General features: G+C 39.6%; 1 protein-coding gene across 1 annotated transcript; it reads left to right on the top strand.

Annotated features, from left to right (window-relative positions):
• Positions 1-254: 254 nt before the first annotated feature.
• LOC131785538 (WD repeat-containing protein 81-like) lies at positions 255-20805 on the top strand. Its single transcript, XM_066169377.1, is given in 19 exon segments — positions 255-446; positions 2931-3124; positions 4377-4560; positions 5073-6770; positions 6955-7133; positions 7465-9511; positions 10083-10539; positions 10978-11449; positions 12504-12571; positions 12965-13027; positions 13597-13820; positions 14364-14494; positions 15849-15916; positions 17306-17395; positions 17398-17441; positions 17809-17905; positions 19016-19078; positions 19081-19121; positions 19785-20805. Coding segments are annotated over 19 exon segments (6381 nt in total). The 5' UTR covers positions 255-329; the 3' UTR covers positions 19929-20805.

Raw genomic sequence — 20805 nt, 5'->3', positions numbered from 1 at the left:
TGGCTATAGTGTTGCGTGACTTCGGTCACGTTAATCAAAGTTGTTGATTTTCAGGAGATGACCGACAGTGTGCGACTGTGATAATGACCCGGGAAACATTACTTTTCGTTTTCTTTTAACAGTTATCGTGGATTCGTTTTCTCGATCTCAACTTTACGAAAAAGCTTAGGTTGCGCTCTAAGTTACAATGACGATTACGTCATTATTCAATTTCCGTAAAAGACTGGGGCCAGAAATCTAGGTAAATTCAGTACTCCATGACCGAAACAAAGGTTTCGTGCCGCACTCTCCCTCATTGAGTAACAATGTGTTGATTATTTGTGTATTTTATGGAGAAGAGTTTAATTTCCGTGGAAGTATGTAGACTGATTGAGGAGGAACTTGGCATTGACCGATCGCGCATTCGACCATGTTTTGACCAAAGTAGAAGCCGTGTCAGCTGTCTAGTAAGTGAGACTACTCGTCTTATCTTAACGTACCATGAAATCACATTTCTTGCGATTTCTCCTCTGGAAGATTTTTGATATCATGTGGTTATAATTTTTTTTTTGGGGGGGATTCTGGAAGCTTAGGTAAAGCTATAAAATGCGATGCAACACACGTGTAGGATTAATGCAAGCTTATTTAAGCTTTCATTAGAGTTATGGTGTGCTTGGTTTTTTTTATTCTCACAAGCTGAAACGATGTCGAACACGATGTTTCATTTTCTGATGGAAATCGTTAATTTCTTCATCACCTCCTATATGCAAGATCCAATCTAAGTTGTGCTTTATGTTTAAAAGACACGATAGGTATTTCCTGAAAAGTTGGATTCGGTGAAACGTCAAAGTCGTCGATGGTTTCTGTAGCAAAGAACAGTATGACTTTTATTCTGGTCAGCGCACATCTTTGTTTCCCATAAGCTAAACTGTTTCTTCTGAAGTGTAAAATATTAGTGTATCATAACCTGCTGCGAGACAAATATGACAGCTCTACTGACTGTGAACTCTTGTAAACGCTGCACAGATTCTCAAGAGAATCGGCCGACACAATTTACATGGTGGGCTCACTCACCTGTTCAAGCTGTAGACTAAACAATCGATGAATGATGATTATGTGATATTTAAAGCTACCAAGGCTATGCAATGGTATCATTCACAATTCATGAAAGTGACTTTGCTCGTGGAAGTATACACCCTCTTATCTCCTCTGGCTATATACCTACCATCCACAGAGTGCCTCATTCAGTCCAGGGCTCATGTATGTACTTATTGACTTACTGGTATTTGAAGGGCAAAATAATTGGCTTTAAAGCCATGATGTTTGGACAGATGGCAGTGAGGTGTATGCATCCTGACTGATAGCCAAGTATTTTTCTTTCCAGCTAGAATAAATATAAATAAATATAAATAAATATAAATTTTTTCATCACCCAAACTGCAGTGTTATACAAGGATTTCAAGCCCTGAGAAAAGCTGTAACAACACTTGTGAAAAAATATGTAGTTTTCCATGTGTGTTTGATATTCCCAATCAGCTGCTGACACATCACTCTTCTTTCACATCACTCTGTCTTGCTGATGAATGAAAGGTAAAGCCTTCACCATTCTCAATCCAAGGTCGTTTGTCAAATTTTTTTCTGATTATGGCTGCTAAAACACTGAAAAATTTGTATTGCTTTGAGACAGTGATGTTCAAAATTTTCTTGAAGGGGAAGAAAGCCAAAATACAAAAGGAAAAAACCTAAGTTGCATTCTTAATGGCTTTGGTAATGGCATTTCTGGCAAGAACAAAAACTGACAATTTAAAGAATTGCCACAGTGTGATTTTGGTGGTGTTCCTGAAAATATTTCTTCTGATGGCAAGGAAAAACTCAAAAACTGAGGAAGTTGAAAATTGAAAGTTATGCTCGTTGTTTGTTTATGTAAAGATTCAACATGTTTTTTATCCTGAGCCTTGTAGCCAATGCACTTTACTACTTTTTTGCTAGGATGGATCCAATTTCTTTCATTCATTGTTAAAGTTAGACTTTTTTGCAGGGATGGATCCTATCTTTTTCATTCATTAATACAGCTGACTTTTCTTGTCTGTAAAGGGTGTTTATCACTTATAAGCCATCAAGTGGAACACTCCAAAAGAAATTCCTTATCTACACATGCCCATGTATTATTCACTTTATAACATGACCACTTCTTGTAGATCTTAAAGATTTGTTTAATTATTTGTCAAACTTAAATACAATTTAGGATGCAGTTAAGTGTATAAGAAAAGTGTAAGTCCACATTCAGAATCCATGCTGTCAGAAAATGCATCAGAGCTGTGAGAATTGAGGGCCGGGTGGCTTTCTGTACCTCAACCTTTCCAGCCTTCACGGTTTTATATATGATTGCTTGAGCAGGAAGGTATTTTTTTTTTACTCACAATGATAACTCCAACCTAATTTAGCTATATTTTAATGCAGACCCTCAGCTTTTAAGCACAATTAAGGATTTAGAATGTTTTTCAGAAATAGAATACTTCCAAACTAAAACAGATGCACCATAGACAAGATTATGATACACATGAAAAGGCTGACCAGACCTAGGGGTCAATTGAAAAGTTCTCAAGACCCATTCTTTTTCAAGGCACAATTTGGGGGCTCTTTTTTGAGGTTATGACATTGTGGAAATTGTAATCAATTAATTGCACCATTTATTGGTTGGATAGAAGATTTAATTAATTCTAGCCAACTTTTATTCAGTTCAGGTTTTTGGAAAGAATTCCTGGAGTATTTTGTACCCTTTGATACATTAAATACTGTTGAATTTTTATTATACTCAAAAGAGAAAGCTTAGAACAAAATCCTCTTTTTTGTGGTAAGATCATGTGGTACACATATTAAAATAGAAATTTAATAGAAATCTTTAAGTTAGTTTCATTAATTTCTGTTCTCCAACTTCTTTCTCTCACCAGGTTCACGATGGTTGGCTTCAGAGGTACATAGGTGGGCTCTCATCTTATGAGGAGTCAGGAAAGGTATCACCATGGAGCCCCTATGAACATCAGCTCATTTTACAGCCCTCCCACCCTGAGCCAGCTGCGCCATGGAATCGAATCAGCATTTATGTCATTAAGAAGCCAGTAAGGAGGGAACTGTTAAGAAAAAGGTTAATCTCTTTACTGTGCTATTTTAATTATGGTATTTTTAAGCATTAATCATTAATGGTTTACCTGACAGTGTAGTCATTTCAGAAGTGGATGACAATAGTCATCTTCAAGTAATGAGGTCAACTGGTCGTATGCCACCTTGTGGAGCACTATGCTCTACTGTTAGATTGGTTGAGTTTAAGACCTGTGATTGGAACATTACAGTTTATTACCTCAACTATTAAGAGGTGCAATATTTCAAATTAATTTATACCACATTGGTGAATAGTGCTTTTTGCCTGCTTATTGAAGAGTTTGGAAGTGATTGGCAAGTACCATTAACCTCTGAGCAGCTGAAAAGACAAATGGCATGTCAACAATTTAATTTTTGACAATTTTTTAGTCAACTGACAGGAATACACTTATTTTTTTGGTTTCTGTGTGGTATGTATTAAAGCAATTATTCACCTCAGTGGTGGATAGTGACCTAGTGGTTTTGCAGGTAGGTAAATAATCATCACTATTCACCTCCACTTCAGTGAATAATTGTTTATTACATGAGGTATGTTTAAAGTCATATAATTTTAAATTTTGATCACCATTCATGAGTGGATTGCATGTATCAATCTGGCTCTCAATTTTCTCTTTAATTTTTGTTGTATCATTTGAATAAGTCAAACTTCCCTGATTGCCTGACCTGCAGAGGGATACCTAATACATACAAGGACTTGATATTGTAAACTGCAGTCTTTCTTTCACTCACAAGATCAAAACTTCAATTGTCTGCACTGTCTTTATACATTTCTCTTCATTTTTATTTCAGGAGTTTGGTGCTAAATCAAACAATATCCCTCAATATATATTTTGCTGTATTTTGATCCTTCTGCTGCCTGGAATTGTATTTATTTAATGATTTGAGGAAAAACTCCACTCTGGTCCCTCTTTTGAATTACTTGGTTGTATTCCCCTTGATTATTAAACTTTGTAGCAGTTTTTGGAGGGGGATTAAAAACAGAAAGGAGGGGGCTGAGGGCCTACAGCAGAATCACACACATTTTAAATATGTGGCAACACAATTAATCTACTGCCTTCTGATTAAGCTTCGAAACTTCACAAAATTTCAATCTTTTGAACAAATCTCAGACTTCTGAGCCTTCTATGCAATTGACATAGATGTTTTGAAAAATTTAACAGTTATTTCCCACAGTAAATTTGAATATGGAATGTTACTTGAGATGATTGATAGCACTCTTAACCATTATGGTTTTTCAGCTTTCCTCAAGCTCTTGGAAGTGGAGTGGATAATGAAGGGAAATGTACTGTGTTGTCTTATGCTGAGCTGGTGCAGTGTGTGGGTGTACATAACTTGCGATACAGTTGGGAGAGTTCCTTGGATAGCTACCCTCTAGCTGCCCAGTGTGTTCAGCCCACTCAGGCAAAAAAGGAATCGGACAAGGTATTATGCCAGAGAAGCATTTCTTTGAGTGATTGTAATCCATATACCTCATTGCAATCCATGTCAATTGTCCCAATTGATGACTATTCACTTCTTTCTGAACTACCTGGAAGGTTTTTCTGTTATGATGTTTCTGACCTCTTAGTAACCATTGTTTTAAAATTCTAAAACTGATTACTTACTGATTACTCCATTATCAAAGTGTCATTGAAATATGAATCTGAACATTCTCCATATGAAATTAAATAGAACCTTTATATTAAAACAGTTTACCAATCTTAGGAGGGTTGAGGGAGACAAACCAGGAAGTGGAGCAAGCAAGAGAAAAAACGTTGATGGACTAAAGAGACTGAATTACTTCACCTTATCTCCACCAATTTCTGCCTTTGCTGCTATTTCGCTTGTCTCTACTGACCAAGCACCCGACTCAGGCCATTTTCCTAATTGCAGAGTCTGGTATGCACGAGAATAGAAGTTTCTTAGTAAATAGATGGTCATGTGTTCTCTTTCAGAATGTTGTTGATGAAATGCTCCTGCAAGCTTATGGTTTGTGTTCACGAAAACTATTCCCAGATACAGAGAGTGTGGAGCAAAGTAACTTCAGTTCCACCGCTGAACGTGATGCGTTTGATGATTTCAAGGAGGAATCAGAGGGCTCGTCATTATCTCTTACAATGAGACAGAATGTTGTTCCATTTATTTGTGCACTTGAGGGACAGTCTGCTTACTTCCTCATAGAACCATACTTCCAACACAGTCTCCACAACATGGTCACATTTAGTCCATCTGTGCTTTCAGGCTCAAACACGAGGCCCTTGTTTATGATTTACGAACTTCTCCATGCACTTCACTGGTACCACAGCCATGGCATAGCACATGGGGCATTAAACTTGCACGGGATTAAAGTCAATAAAGGGTTGTGGATTTATCTTGAATCACCAGACTTTTTTCATGGTTGTCAGCCAGATCTTGATGCGTCAGAAGTGGATGGGGTTGCGGGCGATAATGTTTCAACAGCTCGACAGTCAGATGTGAGCAGATCGATGATTTTGAATTACACAGCAGATGATTTACCTCGTCTTGTCGAGCTATGGGTACATGGCAAAATTAGCAACTATGACTACCTAATGGCGCTGAACTTCCTCGTGGGTCGTAGACTTGGCGATCCCAATTATCATCCAGTTTTTCCGTGGGTGACAGACTTCTCTGTCCGAGATGGCGGATACCGGGACTTGAAGAAGTCCAAGTTTCGTTTGAACAAAGGAGACAGACAGCTTGATGTGACGTACAAAGCAGCTTTGTTGGACAACAGCCAGGATGGTGCACCACCTCATCATGTGTCGGATGTACTGTCTGACATAACATATCATGTCTACCTCGCACGAAGGACTCCGAAATCGGTTCTTTGTGATCACGTGAGAACTAACTGGGTCCCAAATGAGTATCCACCCAGTATGGAAAGGCTCTACCACTGGACACCTGATGAGTGCATCCCACAGTTCTTTTCTGATGCAAACATCTTTGAATCTGTACATGAGGATCTGTCAGATCTGGAGCTGCCATCATGGACGCGTTCTGCAGAGGAGTTCATTTGCTGGCATCGATCTGTTTTAGAGAGCGACACTGTGTCTGCCAATTTGCATCACTGGATTGACCTGACATTCGGGTTCAAGCTTGCTGGCAGAGCGGCAGTGAAAGCTAAGAACGTTTACCTCCATCTGATTGATAAACACCAGACGCTAAGCAATCATGGTGTCGTGCAACTCTTTACAGAGCCCCACCCGGAGAGAGCGCAACCTTGCTTCCCTCACACAAATACCCTTTTTCTTGGGCGAAGAGATCATGAAATCCTGGACGGAAGAATAATACGGAATTTTACACATTCAGACCTTGATATAATGGCAGACAAGTCTTCTGCACTTGAAGAATCTGTTATGTCTGTGGAAAGCTCTACCGAGAGTGATTTTATTCTTGGCCATCAGCCGAGAGTATCGACTGAGGGGAAAGAACACAACAGCAAACTGGTTCTCGCCCAAGTTAAAGAATCCATAAACGAAGATGACGTGCCTAAAGGTGCACAGTTTGAACCAATACCCGTTCCAACCAACTACAACCCTCTTGAAATGTTGGAGAGATTTGAAGCTCTGGAGAATTTTAAAAACCAGTTTGGTCCTAGAGGTGAAACATCTCTTGGCAACCATGAAATAAAGGTAAGACGTGACAACGAAAAGAGATAACAAAATGTGACCTTGTTTTAGAGATCTAATCTTCAATAAGCGAAGGTATTCCTCCTCGTACCTAGCAATCGAAGGATTACTTGGTACAAGAGAAAGCCGGAATCGAGATTGCATGTTGTTTTATTTCTAATGGTGTGATTTCTGTCACTGATAACAGTCCGATGTGAGCGCTAATTTTTCCAAGCTGGTCCAAGCAGACATGGTAAGTCTTGGGTGTGCGATAGTGGAGATGCTTCTTCCTAGTAAAGTACAACTGGCTACCTGTGGACTCACTGGGAAACTGAGAAAAGAAGCCATCATACAGCTTTGTCAATCAAACGACAAACTCTTGCCAAGGTTTGTGAAGTCATAAATGCATTGAACCTTTTAAATTGTGGTTGTTTTTTGACAAAATCATATACGGTGAACGTACAGCCTTTTAACAGAGTGCATTGCCGATCTACCTTTAACTTTGCACCAGATCAGACCTAGAATGTTAGGTTACCGTCTCATTTTTGAGCTTAGATTGCAATGGAGAGAATGATGTCACGTAAATTTCATTCTACTTTCCTAGCAGGGATTTTGCGTGACGCACGTCAGCGTCGAGGTCTGCTTAGGGAGAGAGTTCATTCTCTGTTGTGTGATGCAGCCTCTATTGTTTTTTTGTTTTTGTTTTTGTTTTTTTCAGGTATGCTCGGGCTGCTGTCCATGCCCTTCTCACAGAGGGAGATAAAGATTCCCATGATGCTTTGCTGCCTCGTCTCACAGCGGATCTATTGCTTCAGCCCCACCTTGGCTTGTTTCCGTTTCCCTCATATTTCAGTGCACTACACGATTTCTTGGCCGCATTCTATCACACAGGTAGAAAAATAGAACCAAGCACCTACAAATCCAAGTTACAGGATAGTTTAGTATTTTTGAGAGGGGAGGCTGGATATACTGTCGAACAAGTTGACATAGCAGCGTCTTTTCTTCCCGATTTGCTGTCCATTGTGGATGACGAAGGTATTAAACTGCTTCTGTACCACTTGGAGCCATTATTCACCTGTCTAGAGACTCGGCTTCATGCTTGTACTCAGCTCTTTGACATGTTGGCACAAGCTCTTGGGCCAAAGAACTCAATCAAATCATTCCTGAAGTGCCTGGTGAGCCTTTTTGATTCCCACGCTTTAGATGTTTACGAAGTTATTGCAAAGCAGACGTTTTTGTCGCAGATCATTGTACGATTTGGATTAGACGGGTTTCTCAAACATGTCATCAGCTTTGTTGTGGACGCAGTTTCCTTCAATTCCAAAATGGAGTCGAAGGCTGATAAGATTGATAGGATCTCTGTCCACAGTTCAGAGGATGCAACCTCCGGCATCGTTTGTACAGATATGGAGTATAGTGCGAAAGGTGTTCCCTTAGACATAGATGATCTGGATCTGCCTGGTGATTTCCTTCGAGAGGGCTCCGAGGATCAAGATGTTCCGATAGGGAGTTTTTCAATGGGTATTGAAGAATTTGAGACTGAGGGAAAGTTCGCAATTACCCACCAAAATCTTGGTCAAGCTCGTGGCGGCGAAGGGAAAGACGAGGTCGAACAAGTAACGTTGTTGCCAAGAGGCATTATTGACGATGAAGTAGATGCAAGATTATTTCAAAGACACATTTCAGATGATGAAGATAACGCTGGAGATGATGAGCCAACAAACAGGGGACATGTGAGCAAGATTGTGTCCATAGAAAGGATCTGTGATTTTAGTGATTGTACAGTTCTTGACAGTGGAGCTATGGAGGTGGAGGACAGGTCTTTGACAACTGCTACTGACGCTGACCAGGTCAGTGCTTGTGGTGATGACAACACTAAAGGCAGAGAGCTTGAGGGTGTGATTGCCAATGCTTGTGAAGCCTCTGAGAGGGAGAAAAATTTTAAACTGCTGGATAGTCCGAAAGTGGATATGAAAAAGAATGTAGACGAAGCACAGGTTCAAAAGAGTGAAGCATCGAACACAAATTGTGTCGAAGTCCCTGAGGAGTTAACAGGGGAGTCTGGTATCGCAACAGGAACTGATAATAGAACTGTACCTTATATTACAACACAATTCAGTAGTAGTGACAAAGGAGATAACGTGACGGAGGAAAGGAATGAAGGATGTACTCTTGGAAGTCCTCTAGATGGTGTCACTGATGAGAAGAATAGAGAATTACAAGAAACAGAGAGAACTGATAATGGCAACAAGACTGCAGATGATATTCTTGAGAACCTTTCTTTTCCTGAAGGAGATCCAGCGTCTGAAGAGGAAGATGCAGCGTCTAGCGAAGATGATTCACGAGATAATGAACTAGACCCAGAAGATAACGTTACCAATAAGAGCAAACAATCAACCTATGAAATAAATACATTCTACAACGACACCAACTACCCTTCTAAGCCTGTGCAATATGGGAAAAAGGTCCTGAAACAGCACGATGAATTGACTCCTGGGACTATATCGACTATTGCCGCTGAAAGCATCGTTTGGTTGGCCCCTCGTCTGGGACCCGTACTAACCTCAAAGTACATTGCCAGTCAGCTGCTGACTATGTTACCACATTGCTATATTGGATACGTGGGTACGAACGATGACGACGACGATTTGAAGACAGTGAGCGACAGCAATGCGAAATGGGTACTTTTTTGTTTGAGTAATTTCTGTACACTTTACGGAGAGGCGTTTTTGCTGAATCAATACTTGCCTTACATTAATAAAACGGTGAGTTAAAACGTTAGAATACCTGTTTTATTAGTGATCTTAAAGTGTGTAACTTATGAAAATTGATTTTTGAACTTTGGGTCATTTTTCTTCTTCATGCATATGTATATTAAATAGTCCCTTCCAAGGAACTCTCCGGGGACTTCTTAGCGAACCCCTTAAATTTTGAAATAATGTCATTATCAATTTGATGCTGGGGGGGGGGGAATGTCTAGCAAGTTAGCTGAGTTTCAAGGAACTCTCCGGGAACTCTTTAGCGAACCCCTCAAATTTTGAAATAATGGTACTATCAATTTGATGCTGGAGGGAATGTCTAGCAAGTTAGCTGAGTTTCAAGGAACTCTCCGGGAACTTCTTAGCGAACCCCTCAAATTTTGAAATAATGTCATTATCAATTTGATGCTGGGGGGGGGGGGGGGAATATCTGGCGAGTTAGCTGAAAGCTTTCCCATGAGGCTCTTGGTACATGGGCAACGAGCGTATGATACGCTATCGAACTTGTCATGCATTATGGAATGTTTTCAGTTTATCATAAAACAGTTTTGCCCTTTTTTTTTTTCACTTTTATTAGATCAGAGGAGTTCAAACCAAGGTAACCCAAAGAGGTGAAGCTGCATTGGCGGGGGTACTTTCACTTCTCAAGTACTGCATTCCATACTTATCCCGTGACACTCTGGCCTCAAACACTGAATCTCAGTTGATGACCGGCATCTTTCAGCCTGTCATTCGCATCCTGTCATCTTACACCTTGACATTTCCTGGCGGTTTTTCAGCGCGCCAGGCAATCTGTCGTAGCTACATCGATGTTTTAACGGTGGTTTGCTTGAAACTCGAAAGAGAATTTGCCCGAGATTACATGACTGCTCCTCTTCAGCAGTTTTTCTCATGTTTTGAGCTGGAGCGCATGAGGACCATAAAAATGAATGAAAAGAAAGAGGGTTCCTCTCCTTTGACGTATGAGACAAGTTTTAACGATGCCTTGGAATTAGAAAGAGCTCCCGAGGAAAAAGAGGAAAAACACATCTCAGGTTAGTATTTATAGATCGATAACAGACACTAAACCGTCGATCGTTAACTCCGTTAGCGCGCTTTCAGATCGGGTGCCGCAGTTATCCGTGCGGTTAATCAAAATAAAGGTTATCATAACGAGGCGCCAGTAGGAACTGAGAGTAAACACATCAAACCTGTCTCAAGCGCCATCAGTTTTAGTTTTACATCTGGTTGGCTGAAACGGTGGTGCAGTGTTCCCAGACCAATCCCGGAACGAAAAATAACAATAGCGAAGCAATTCTGGGCACTTTCAAACTTCCTACAGTAAAAGGTAACTCGTCACTCTACTTGCGAAATTACTTCATCTCCAAAGTTTAACAGGTAAAATGACAGAGAAATGAAGTTTCCAAACACTCAATATCTGTTTTTTAAAAATCAGAAGAAACTCTTAAATTAAGTTTGCCTGTTTATCCTAGCCGTGCTTGAGAATGTTGACGGTAAACCAACCGAAGGATACTTCTACAACTCGCCTGTTTATGAAGAGTTGTGTCAGACATTCAATCCTGCCATTGCTCACCACGCGTTTGTTCCGCTTTGCGGCATCATGGGAAGCAAATACATGGAGACCTCGCTGCACAATCATGACCTTATATGGAACTTGTGCTGCAGTTACGATGCTCAACTGTCTCACCCTACGTGCGAAGATAATAGGGCGTCCGAGGATGAAGAAGACGAAGAAGAAAATGAAAACCACAGGGTGAATATTGGAACATCTGAGTTGGATTCTGAGACTGTGGACGGATCTCGTGGGGTGGATAACTCACCAGAGGAGCAGTCTCAAGACAAGAAAGAGAGCAAGAAAAGGGAGAAAGTCAAGAAAATGCCTAAGCCCCCAATGTGGTTTATTGGAAAAAGACTTTCAAAGACAAAGGATGTACCTACCAGCCTGTAAGTCACAATTTCTATAATGCATTGAAAACTTTACTCTGTGGCAAGAGTTGCATTGTACTTCCATGTTGTTCATTATTTCATGTCCGATGGCCGGCCGCCACTCTTTATTCAGGGTAGAAACTCGCCAGTAATGTATTTCTCTGATTTGTAATGATAATAGGACTGAGTGGAGTCCAATTCGGTTTGTAATCATACCAGTGATAACAAAATCCGACGACCGTGCATAAACACGTTTCAGTTAATGCCTTTTCCTTGCAGCGATTTGTTTATGACGAGTATAATAACAGACCGAATTGACGACATGAAGTCTTATTACCAATTAATCATAAAAATTACAATTTCTGATGAAAGAAGAATAGCCAAGTTATGAAAGAGGGAAAATTTGCCTTAAGAAACTGACAGAGAAGGCGGAAATTGTTAAAAGTTGCCCTGAAATTGACTGCAATCAAATGAATGTGATTGGTTGATTTAAACTACAAATTTGAGTGTGATTGGCTTATTGAACTGTCCGATAGCAAACTATCCGATAACAACTTGGCAGGTGAATTATTGTAAAATATGAGTTTTTTAACCAGTCACAATCGAGAAAATTGTAATTCTTATGATTACACTGAAAAGACGATAGTAGCCTGTTTTGTGACTGAGAAATTAGTGCAAAATAAGAAGCAATCACAGAAGAGGGTAATGGTGAATTTTACAGTTGTATACCCTGTTGCCTAACCTTTGAACAGTATTAAGATCGCTTGCCACCTCCTTACGATAAAGGAGAGAAACATTTTGAAATCAGCAATAATTTTATTACAACAACGTGACCTTTACCTTGTAAACTGTGCCAACTGAGCACACAGCTTATAAAACAGACAATTTAGAGATTACTTTTTTTATATAATCGCGTGATGTTATGAGGAATTAACGTGGAGGATCAAGAGAAGTGTCGAGAAAGGGAAGATGTTTTTAACTTTAGGCGATAGTTAATCTTACCTCTAGGCCATTTCCACACTAGCTTTCATTTCGCCTTGTAAATGACACGGAATTCTCTTTGGTTCATTAGACCGTCCTCTTCATCGTCGGACCAATATCTACGCGGTAGCTGGCTAACGCAGTGGGAAAATCAACTCAGTAAGTGAACTTTATTTGATAACTTGAAAACGTGAGTATACGTTTACAGTAACGCTAACTATAAATTGTGTTGTTGTAGTTTGCGTGTCTGATCGTTGTCTCTTTTTGTAATTGGATTAAAAAGGTAGTTTCCTAGCATGTGTAGGTGTCGTTGTTGTTTTCCTTTCCTTCCTTCTTTCTTTTTTTTTAGTTTTTTTTTTTATTTATTCTTTGCCAAAATGATAGTTTAATTTGGTGACGTAGTACCCTACAAATAACTGAAGCTATGGGATTTAGTCTGTAATTTAAACCTCCTAAGCAGGAGAGTTATCAAGTTCTCTGTACAAGAAAGTAAAAAATTCCTATCTGTTGAGGTGTTTTTGTGTTTCTTGAATACTACTCTCGTTCCTTTAGGTTTGAAAGGAAAAGAAGGAAACAAATTCAATCTTCAACAAGTCAAACTACAAACTTTCACCGGTAAGGATTTTTTTTTTACATAAATTCTAATTTCTCGAGGTCGGACAAGGACTAATGAAGAATAATTTCACAGTATTGCCTGTAGTTCCCTCATCAATGTTTTAAAAATCAGCGTTATATTGGGCAGAATGTAGGGCTCGAAGAACTGCGTGTTGTTACACGCATTCTTGAATTAGCCCTTTAATTCCAAGAACTGTCCAATTTGAAACTTTTCTTCTCGATTTCATTACATTATCCATGGTAGCTACCATGTTATAGCACCATACTCTCTTGATTACTCTACTTAAGAGTGTGTAAAAGAGGGGAGAATTGCTAACTCGATCGTACACATTTAAAAATTATCCTGAAGAATGTCAGGCTGGATTTTCTAGAATATTTCGAGACTTTTCAATCATGTGCTTTTCTCAGAATGTTTGGTTGCTGAATGCTCTTGTCTGGGAAAGCTTTTCACCGTTGGCAGCGGCCCCTGCCAGTGGACAGTTCTAATTTTTCCAGAACAAGATATGTACTAAGACAGCTTCGCTAAACTCCCACTAACCTTTTTAATACCATAAATGGTTACTGGGCAGGTCACAATGGACCCGCCCGTTCAGTCTACGTTCAGGACAGCGAGCATTGTTTCTTGTCGGCCAGTAAAGATAAGACTGTTAAGCTCTGGTCGCTTAGCAACCACGGTGATGGCACCGCCCAATCGGCAAGCTCGTGGACGTATGCTCGGCACACACGGCCTGTGTTCCACGTGAATATGGTGGAGTCCGTACGACAAGGCGTGTCTTGTGATGGCAGCCTTCACGTTAGTCATGATTTTTAATTTACTTTTCTTTTCCGCGCTTGAATAGTTTTGTTAATGTTGTTTAAAAATTAAGTGTATGTTTCTGCGAGTGCGTTGGTTGAATGTTTCGTTCGGTTTAGGGCACATGAATTGATTTGTTTCTGGTATGTTGTTTTTTTTCGTATCTTCATTCGTTCGCCTTAGAGCATTTGAGTGCTTTTATCTGCTACTCGGTTGGTCGTTCGTTCTGTGTTTTCGTTGTCGCGTCGGTTGATTAGTTTACTCCTTTTAAGACGCTTACCTCTTGGTTCCCTGGGTCGTTCCCTTCGGTCTCTTGTGTTAGTGTAGCTTCGTTTTCTTTAATTAAACAGACACAAAATGTCACACCTGCAGTTCGAGAGCCTTTTTAGCTGACACTATGGTTCTCTACTTGTCGTTTGAACCATTTCGCCCTTTGTTGGTTATTGATCTTTGAATCCTAACAATTGCATCTGTGGAGCAACTATTTGGTATGTATTTATATATAGTACATTCGGGCTCAGGTGTTTTTTTCTTCTGTTTAAGTTATGGGATGCGGTCTCCGATCGTTGTCTTTGGGTCTACGACTACCCCAGGAACAATCCTATCGTTGCCATAACAACACTTCCGGCTCCCAGCAAGTGTGTAGTGGCCGCCATGGCTGAAGGAACTGCAAGGTAAAGACAACAACGACAAGGGATTGATACGGTATAATCTAACCGACAGAAAAATACTACAATCCTACAAACTCAACTTCTTTACTAAACAACGAGTAATATTCTTAATAAGGAGCGACCCTTAAAGACAGTGCAGTACTTGTCCTTGATAACTTACTTAAGCCCACTGCATTCTATATCTTAGCTCACCACTGAGCCGAACTCTCAGTTTCTTCTAACGTTTCTTGAAATTAGCGATCTTTCACTGTAGCTCTCTCTCACGGTATAGCTTTCTAAACAGCAACAACAACAACTACTGCCACATAACTGAGTCCTTAAATACATTCACAAAGTGTTCTGGAACATTCCACAAGCTTACAGAAGAACTATTAAGTCGTATTACGTAGTAACTGCGTGACTTGATGAAGTGGTCTAGAAAGTTCTATGGTACGCATGTCAGCATTACTTAGCAGTCTAGAGATTTCTAAAAGCTTATGTGTACAAAAAAAATTACTCATAACAGGATGGCTTCACTTGTCAAGACGAGCGGCTTATTAGGATTTTTGTTGGAGTCCAAGCCAGGTCATTGTGTCATAGTCCTGGAACATAACACAATGAGACAGGTTACTCTCACAATGCTTCTCTGCACCAAATAGTGTTATGTGAAGCAACCAACTGCCAGGGAAATTGGAACTATTTCTGCTGGCTACCTGCGTTACACAACATCCCATCGATGATTAGTAGTGATATTATTAATTAATTAACGCTATGGAAACCGATACCAGTCTGAGTTTGGGCCATCTGTTTTCCTTTGGTTTAATTTTTACTTTTCTCTTTACGGTACTATTGGAAAAAGTCGTCAATCAGTTTACCAGCAGAATCCAAAGTTAGCGGTCATAAAAATAATCAAACAAATCTATGTGTAGAGAATGTGTCTCCTTATGCATCGTAGTTATTTGATTCAAATGTCAACAAAGGAAATAGTTAAAATTATATGTTGTTTCTCATTGCGGTTTAAGATGTATGAAATATGTTTAGTGTACAGGGCACTTTGTGTACAGAGCCAGTTTATCTCGCTGAAAATCACCGTTAATATTTCGAAAATTTATTCTGGCCTAGTTATTATAGGTTGGCCATATGTTAAGAACTAAATAAATATTTTAAAGGAAACAAACTATTACTCCGGCATAAAGTACACACACGCTGGGGCAATAATGATAAGGCACGCAGAAACAAGGAAGGTTGGGGAGAGAGAAAATTTACCGTGATTGCAAATGACAAACTTAAAAACCTCTGGCTCTATCTTTTTTTCTGTAGAACCTTGACGCAGTTTATTGCAACAACTTATTCCCCAACATGTGGTTTGTTTTGTCAGGTTTCTTGACGTTCGTCAGCATAAATTCGTCACAGAGTGGAAAATAACAACCAGTAGTGTACCAGGTATTCGATCGGCTACTTTCAGTATGGGTGGACACGACCCAGGCATACTGGGTCTACCGTATTCGCACGTGTATAGGCCGCACTTTTCTTCCAAATACAATTTGTGCAAAATGGGGGTGCGGCCTGTACACGGTATAACTGAAATCAGTTTCCCTCTTTCATCAAGAGGCAAGGCCGCTAAGCTATATTTGCTCGTGTCCCTAATCACGTACGCAACTTCACGCGATCATTACTGAGGAAATAAAACAAAATGTTAGTGTACTTAGAATACAAATCTAGCAAAAGTTATCCAGGTATCTTTTCTTTTACCTTTTTTTTTAATTTTAAGACCGTTTTGAAGATGTGACTAACCATTGTGTTTGCATTTGCAATGTTTGTTCGATCGATGGCATACTATGTTAGATTATTTATCGTGATGAATTTTGTGATATAAACAAATATATTTTGGTGGTATGCGGCACTCGCCAGGCCTTTTTGCTCTTTCGAGAAAACGTGAAATGATTTCTTTTCAAGAAAATATGGTCAGAAGTCGGGGTGCCGCTTATACACGAGTGCGGCCTATACACGTGCGAATACGGTACTTGACGTCGAGGCTTACTGGTAAAATTTCAGAGACAAGAACTTGAAAAACATTTCTTCTTAACTTTTGTTTTTCATTAGGGTTCATGACACAGTTGAAGAGCATTCACGGGCAAGAAATTTATAGTACGATGAAAAAAGGCAAACGAAACAATTCTGACTACTTGAGAAATCTCCGATTTGCTTTCTCACAAGCAAGTTGTCTTTGAAATTATCACCATAAGCCGTGACTTGATGTGTTCGACCTAGTTTTGCTAGGTCAGCTCTCATTTTCGTTCAACAGAGTGTTGTTTCCCCTTTCTCTACACATGCATGAAAATATTTCAAATTTCATTGATCGTGATATGAAAGAATTACTTTTAGAAAATGAGTGCTGTTCGAATATAACCCGGGATGTGATGGCCACTCTCTTTACTACTTTACCGAGCTTTCAGCTGCTAAATTGTCCATTAAAGAAAACACAAAAATGTAATTTAAACCTAACTCTGACGTAGAAGCTAACCGCAAGAAACTGCACCAATTATATGCTAAATACAACCAAACTCTAACATTGAGAGCTTTGGTTTGCGGCACCGAACAACGTACTTTGTACGATACCATTGAGGAATTGAATATCCTTCTACTGGATGGAATTGAGTGATCACTGTTTCCTTAGCCCGAGTCCAAGCATAGCAAAGGTTGACTATTCAGTTAGCTCAGTCGTGGTTTACCTTTATTTTCCAAAGTCACCAAGTTTATACTATTTAGGGCCTGTTAGTGTTCCCGCGGATGAATGATGATGATTATTTTCTCTGGTTTGTTGTCTTTAGGGTACTGTTCGTGATGTTTGCTGCAGCCCTGATGGGCGGTGGATCGCTTTTGGCTTCTCAACTGGGCTGGCATCTGTGCTGGACATTAGAGGTGGCTGCTTCGTAGTCAGAGGCGCGCTCACACTGGCGACATCTTTCAGGTACAAATCATTTATATACCATGTGTTGATGTGATGAAATGGTCGTGTTTTATAGAGTTGTATGTCCTGTTTTGTTTGTTTGTTTCATTGAAAAAATATCCTTCGGTATATTGACAGTGTTATTCACAGTCACAAGGACTTTCCTCCCTCATTTCTTTTGCCCCTCGCTACTACAAAAGGATGAATGTATGTTAGTCCCCCCCCAGGTACTCAAAACATCTCCTGGCAATTCTTCATTTTTAGTAATGATGTGGTAAGATAAATGCTCACAACCTGGGAATACTTCATTTTCCATGTTTTATGGTATAAAAAAAGAAAATGGGATGGAAAAAAAATGTTCTCCTAAATTTTACCAACGGTTTCGTAGGTCAAAGCCTTTTCGAGCTCGTCTTTTATAACATCATCAGTGGACTCTGGTTTATCTTTGTGGAAGGATGACGGTTTTCGCCTGAAAACACTAAAAGGTAACGCATTTTGCCAATGCTCTTAGTAATATGAAGTGTTAGTTGCCTAAGTCCGCTTCCGTCCAGTTCAGTTGTGAACGACACTTTCTCTCAGTGGTGTTAAAACATTGTGAACTTACTTTCTAGTCAATTCGTTACCCTTGTAACGCTCCTCTCCCTCTCGTCTAATTAGGTATTAAGAGCAGTAAGAGAGAATCAGCTGAGAGGTTGAATTCCCGTGAAGGCCGCCTGATAACAGACACAACCCCTCTAAGACTTATGTGGATCGTTCCCATCTTCCACGAGAACCCAAAAATAACAAATCATGAGCCATGCATTTTTCTTACATGGACATCTCATGCGACGTCTCCTCCGTTCTCCGACAAACATCCAAGCAAGACATTAACCTGCTTACCTAGCGATGTTACTTTCACCAAAGCGATGGGTAGTGAAGGCCGCGAGAGGCTTGGGACGGAGAGTTCCTTTCTCACTCGCGGCCTTACTGCTCATCGCCCAACGCAAACAGAACCGTTAGTGAACACAAACTGCCAGCCACGCATGTAACATTTTTCGTAGGAGACCAGGTGTTTTTATCAAGTTGAAATTATTTCCTAGCTTGAACCTCTCCTGGTAGAGCCATTTTTGGGATTTCTTTGGCTTCGTTTTGCTTCGCTTTAAGATTGGTCTATAAAACGCGTGCCTCTGTTTTCAACCAACAAATGTAATTAAATACTAATCCTGGTCATGGTTACTCGGGTTTTCCCCGCGCTTCAAGCAGTTTGCTTGTTTTTACTTTGAGTTCTCATGCGTTTCGTGGTGACATCTTTCATGAACACTGTTTGTGATTACTTTGCCTTTGGTTTTACATCGCTCAATCAAAAAAAGATAATTTCTTATTCAGAATACGTGATGGAAAGGGGTAGCCTGTGAAAACTTGATATCTTCTTACTCACTCAATTTAAGTCGATAGCTTCATGCTTGTTTTCTCTTTTGTTTGTCGGCCTCTCCTTCTTTTTTCGTTTCACTTGTTGTGAAAGGTAGATTCACAACCTCAGTCTTTCTGAAATCATGCAGCTTAAAATGGAATTGATTAACGTTCGTAGAGAATAATTATTACTTTCTATCTGACAGGTCCTAGCGATCCTCTCCCCTCTCTACTAGTGTGGGGAGATCAATTGATTTCAGCCACTGTTGGCGTAGAATTGGTGTACACAGCTTACAGGAGGATCATTCTGAGGTAACGTTTTCTTTTTACTTTTTCATTATCGCCTGATCTTTTTATTGCTTCTCAGTTTGGTCTAGAATCAGCTCAGTCGTAGTCTTCATTTCATGAAGAAGATTGAGAGAGATTTTACTTTGGTTCTGATGCTCTTGTATGTCACCAGAGGAATGTCTTAATTGGTGGCTCAGTATGCCTTGACCATTTGCCTTCATTTCTTTTCACTTACTTCCTTTTTCCAAACCAATGAAATTCTATGCCTTAGTATTTTCTGTCAGTATAGAATTTAAGGCTGCAAGGCCAACGTTCATTCAAAGTCGCTATTTCGCAACCTAAAAACAGAAAGGACGCTTGGCTTATTACTATGTGAAACATACGTCATGACCTCGAGACTAATTTTGCTGTCGGGCCCTCATCCACTCGGTTATTAAGTACATGATATTTACTGATATACTAACTTTGTTCTTTGTTACACCTTATTAACCTTAGTTAAAGCCCAATTAGCCAGAATTTCACTCAACTATACGTTAGCTGGTAGTCACTTATGTGATAATTGCAATCTCGCCCCTAGGACATTCTCGGGCATTTTCAATGCGTAAAAGGCCTGTGGGCATGAGGTTACGATTATTTTACCGAGCTTGTCTTTATGTCATCGTTTTGTCTTTATGTTTCTTATCACAGGACCCTTACATCAGTTATAAGCTGATCAGCGATGTGTTCCGTGGCAATATCACGTGTCTTGGTTACCTGCCACTCAATAGGCTGCTTCTGATTGGTAACGACACAGGCAATTGTGCTCTGTTCCTAAAGCAACAATTCTTTTAGAAAACCCTAAACCAAATTATACATATTAGATCCTTTTATGAGTAGAATGTAAAACGATGATGCTCGGGAGTAAATGTCGGAATAAAGTATATTTCATTTCAAATTTTCTGTAATCTGTAAATGTTAAGAACTTTTTTGTGGCCACAATCTGAGTCAATCACAGAAATCAGTCATCAGAAAGGATTGGAGAGCATAGACAGGATTAAATGTATAATTCATGGGACTGTTATATGATACTTACCAAAACCTCTTAGAGTTAATCAGCTGATTTTGTTACATCTGTCAAGTCGTTGCATGTCTAACTGTTACCTTACAGAATTGAATTATTCGTGTTCGTGTAGCAAAAGAAATTATCGTTTTAGGCAAATATATTACGTTTAGTACTGTCATTTGTGAAATGCCAATTACTATTTTATAGAAATGAATCTCATAGTCAAGGAGAAAAAAAATTATTACAAATTTATCAAAGTGAAGTTATGTAACATTGTAAAAAAGCTTACTATTGGAAAAAATATCAAATCAAAGGCACCTGTAGCTAACTCGTGGATAACGTATTAAAGAGATATATACTTGTAAAGTTGCTATCAGTAAACTTAAGTGTTAAAAAAAAGGTAGAAAGTAGAACCATTGCAAGTATAGAAATTGTAGTACTTAAGTATGTGATGAAAACCCTCCCGGGGGGGTACATGGGTCATTTTTTGCTAAGTATGTGCAGCTGACTTCTCAGAACCTCTGCCGCACTTTAACCTATTTTGTGGCCAATTATAGACCCCCTTTGTCTGCTTTTAAGCAGATCGGAATGGAATGGGAGCCGTTTTTAAATATTATACAATAATTAAAATAGTGCGCGCGCTCTGATTGGCAATAAACCATTTTA

This window comes from Pocillopora verrucosa, chromosome 7, assembly GCF_036669915.1.
Source record: "Pocillopora verrucosa isolate sample1 chromosome 7, ASM3666991v2, whole genome shotgun sequence".
Classification (NCBI taxonomy): domain Eukaryota; kingdom Metazoa; phylum Cnidaria; class Anthozoa; order Scleractinia; family Pocilloporidae; genus Pocillopora; species Pocillopora verrucosa.
This window is presented reverse-complemented; position numbering and strand designations above follow the sequence as displayed.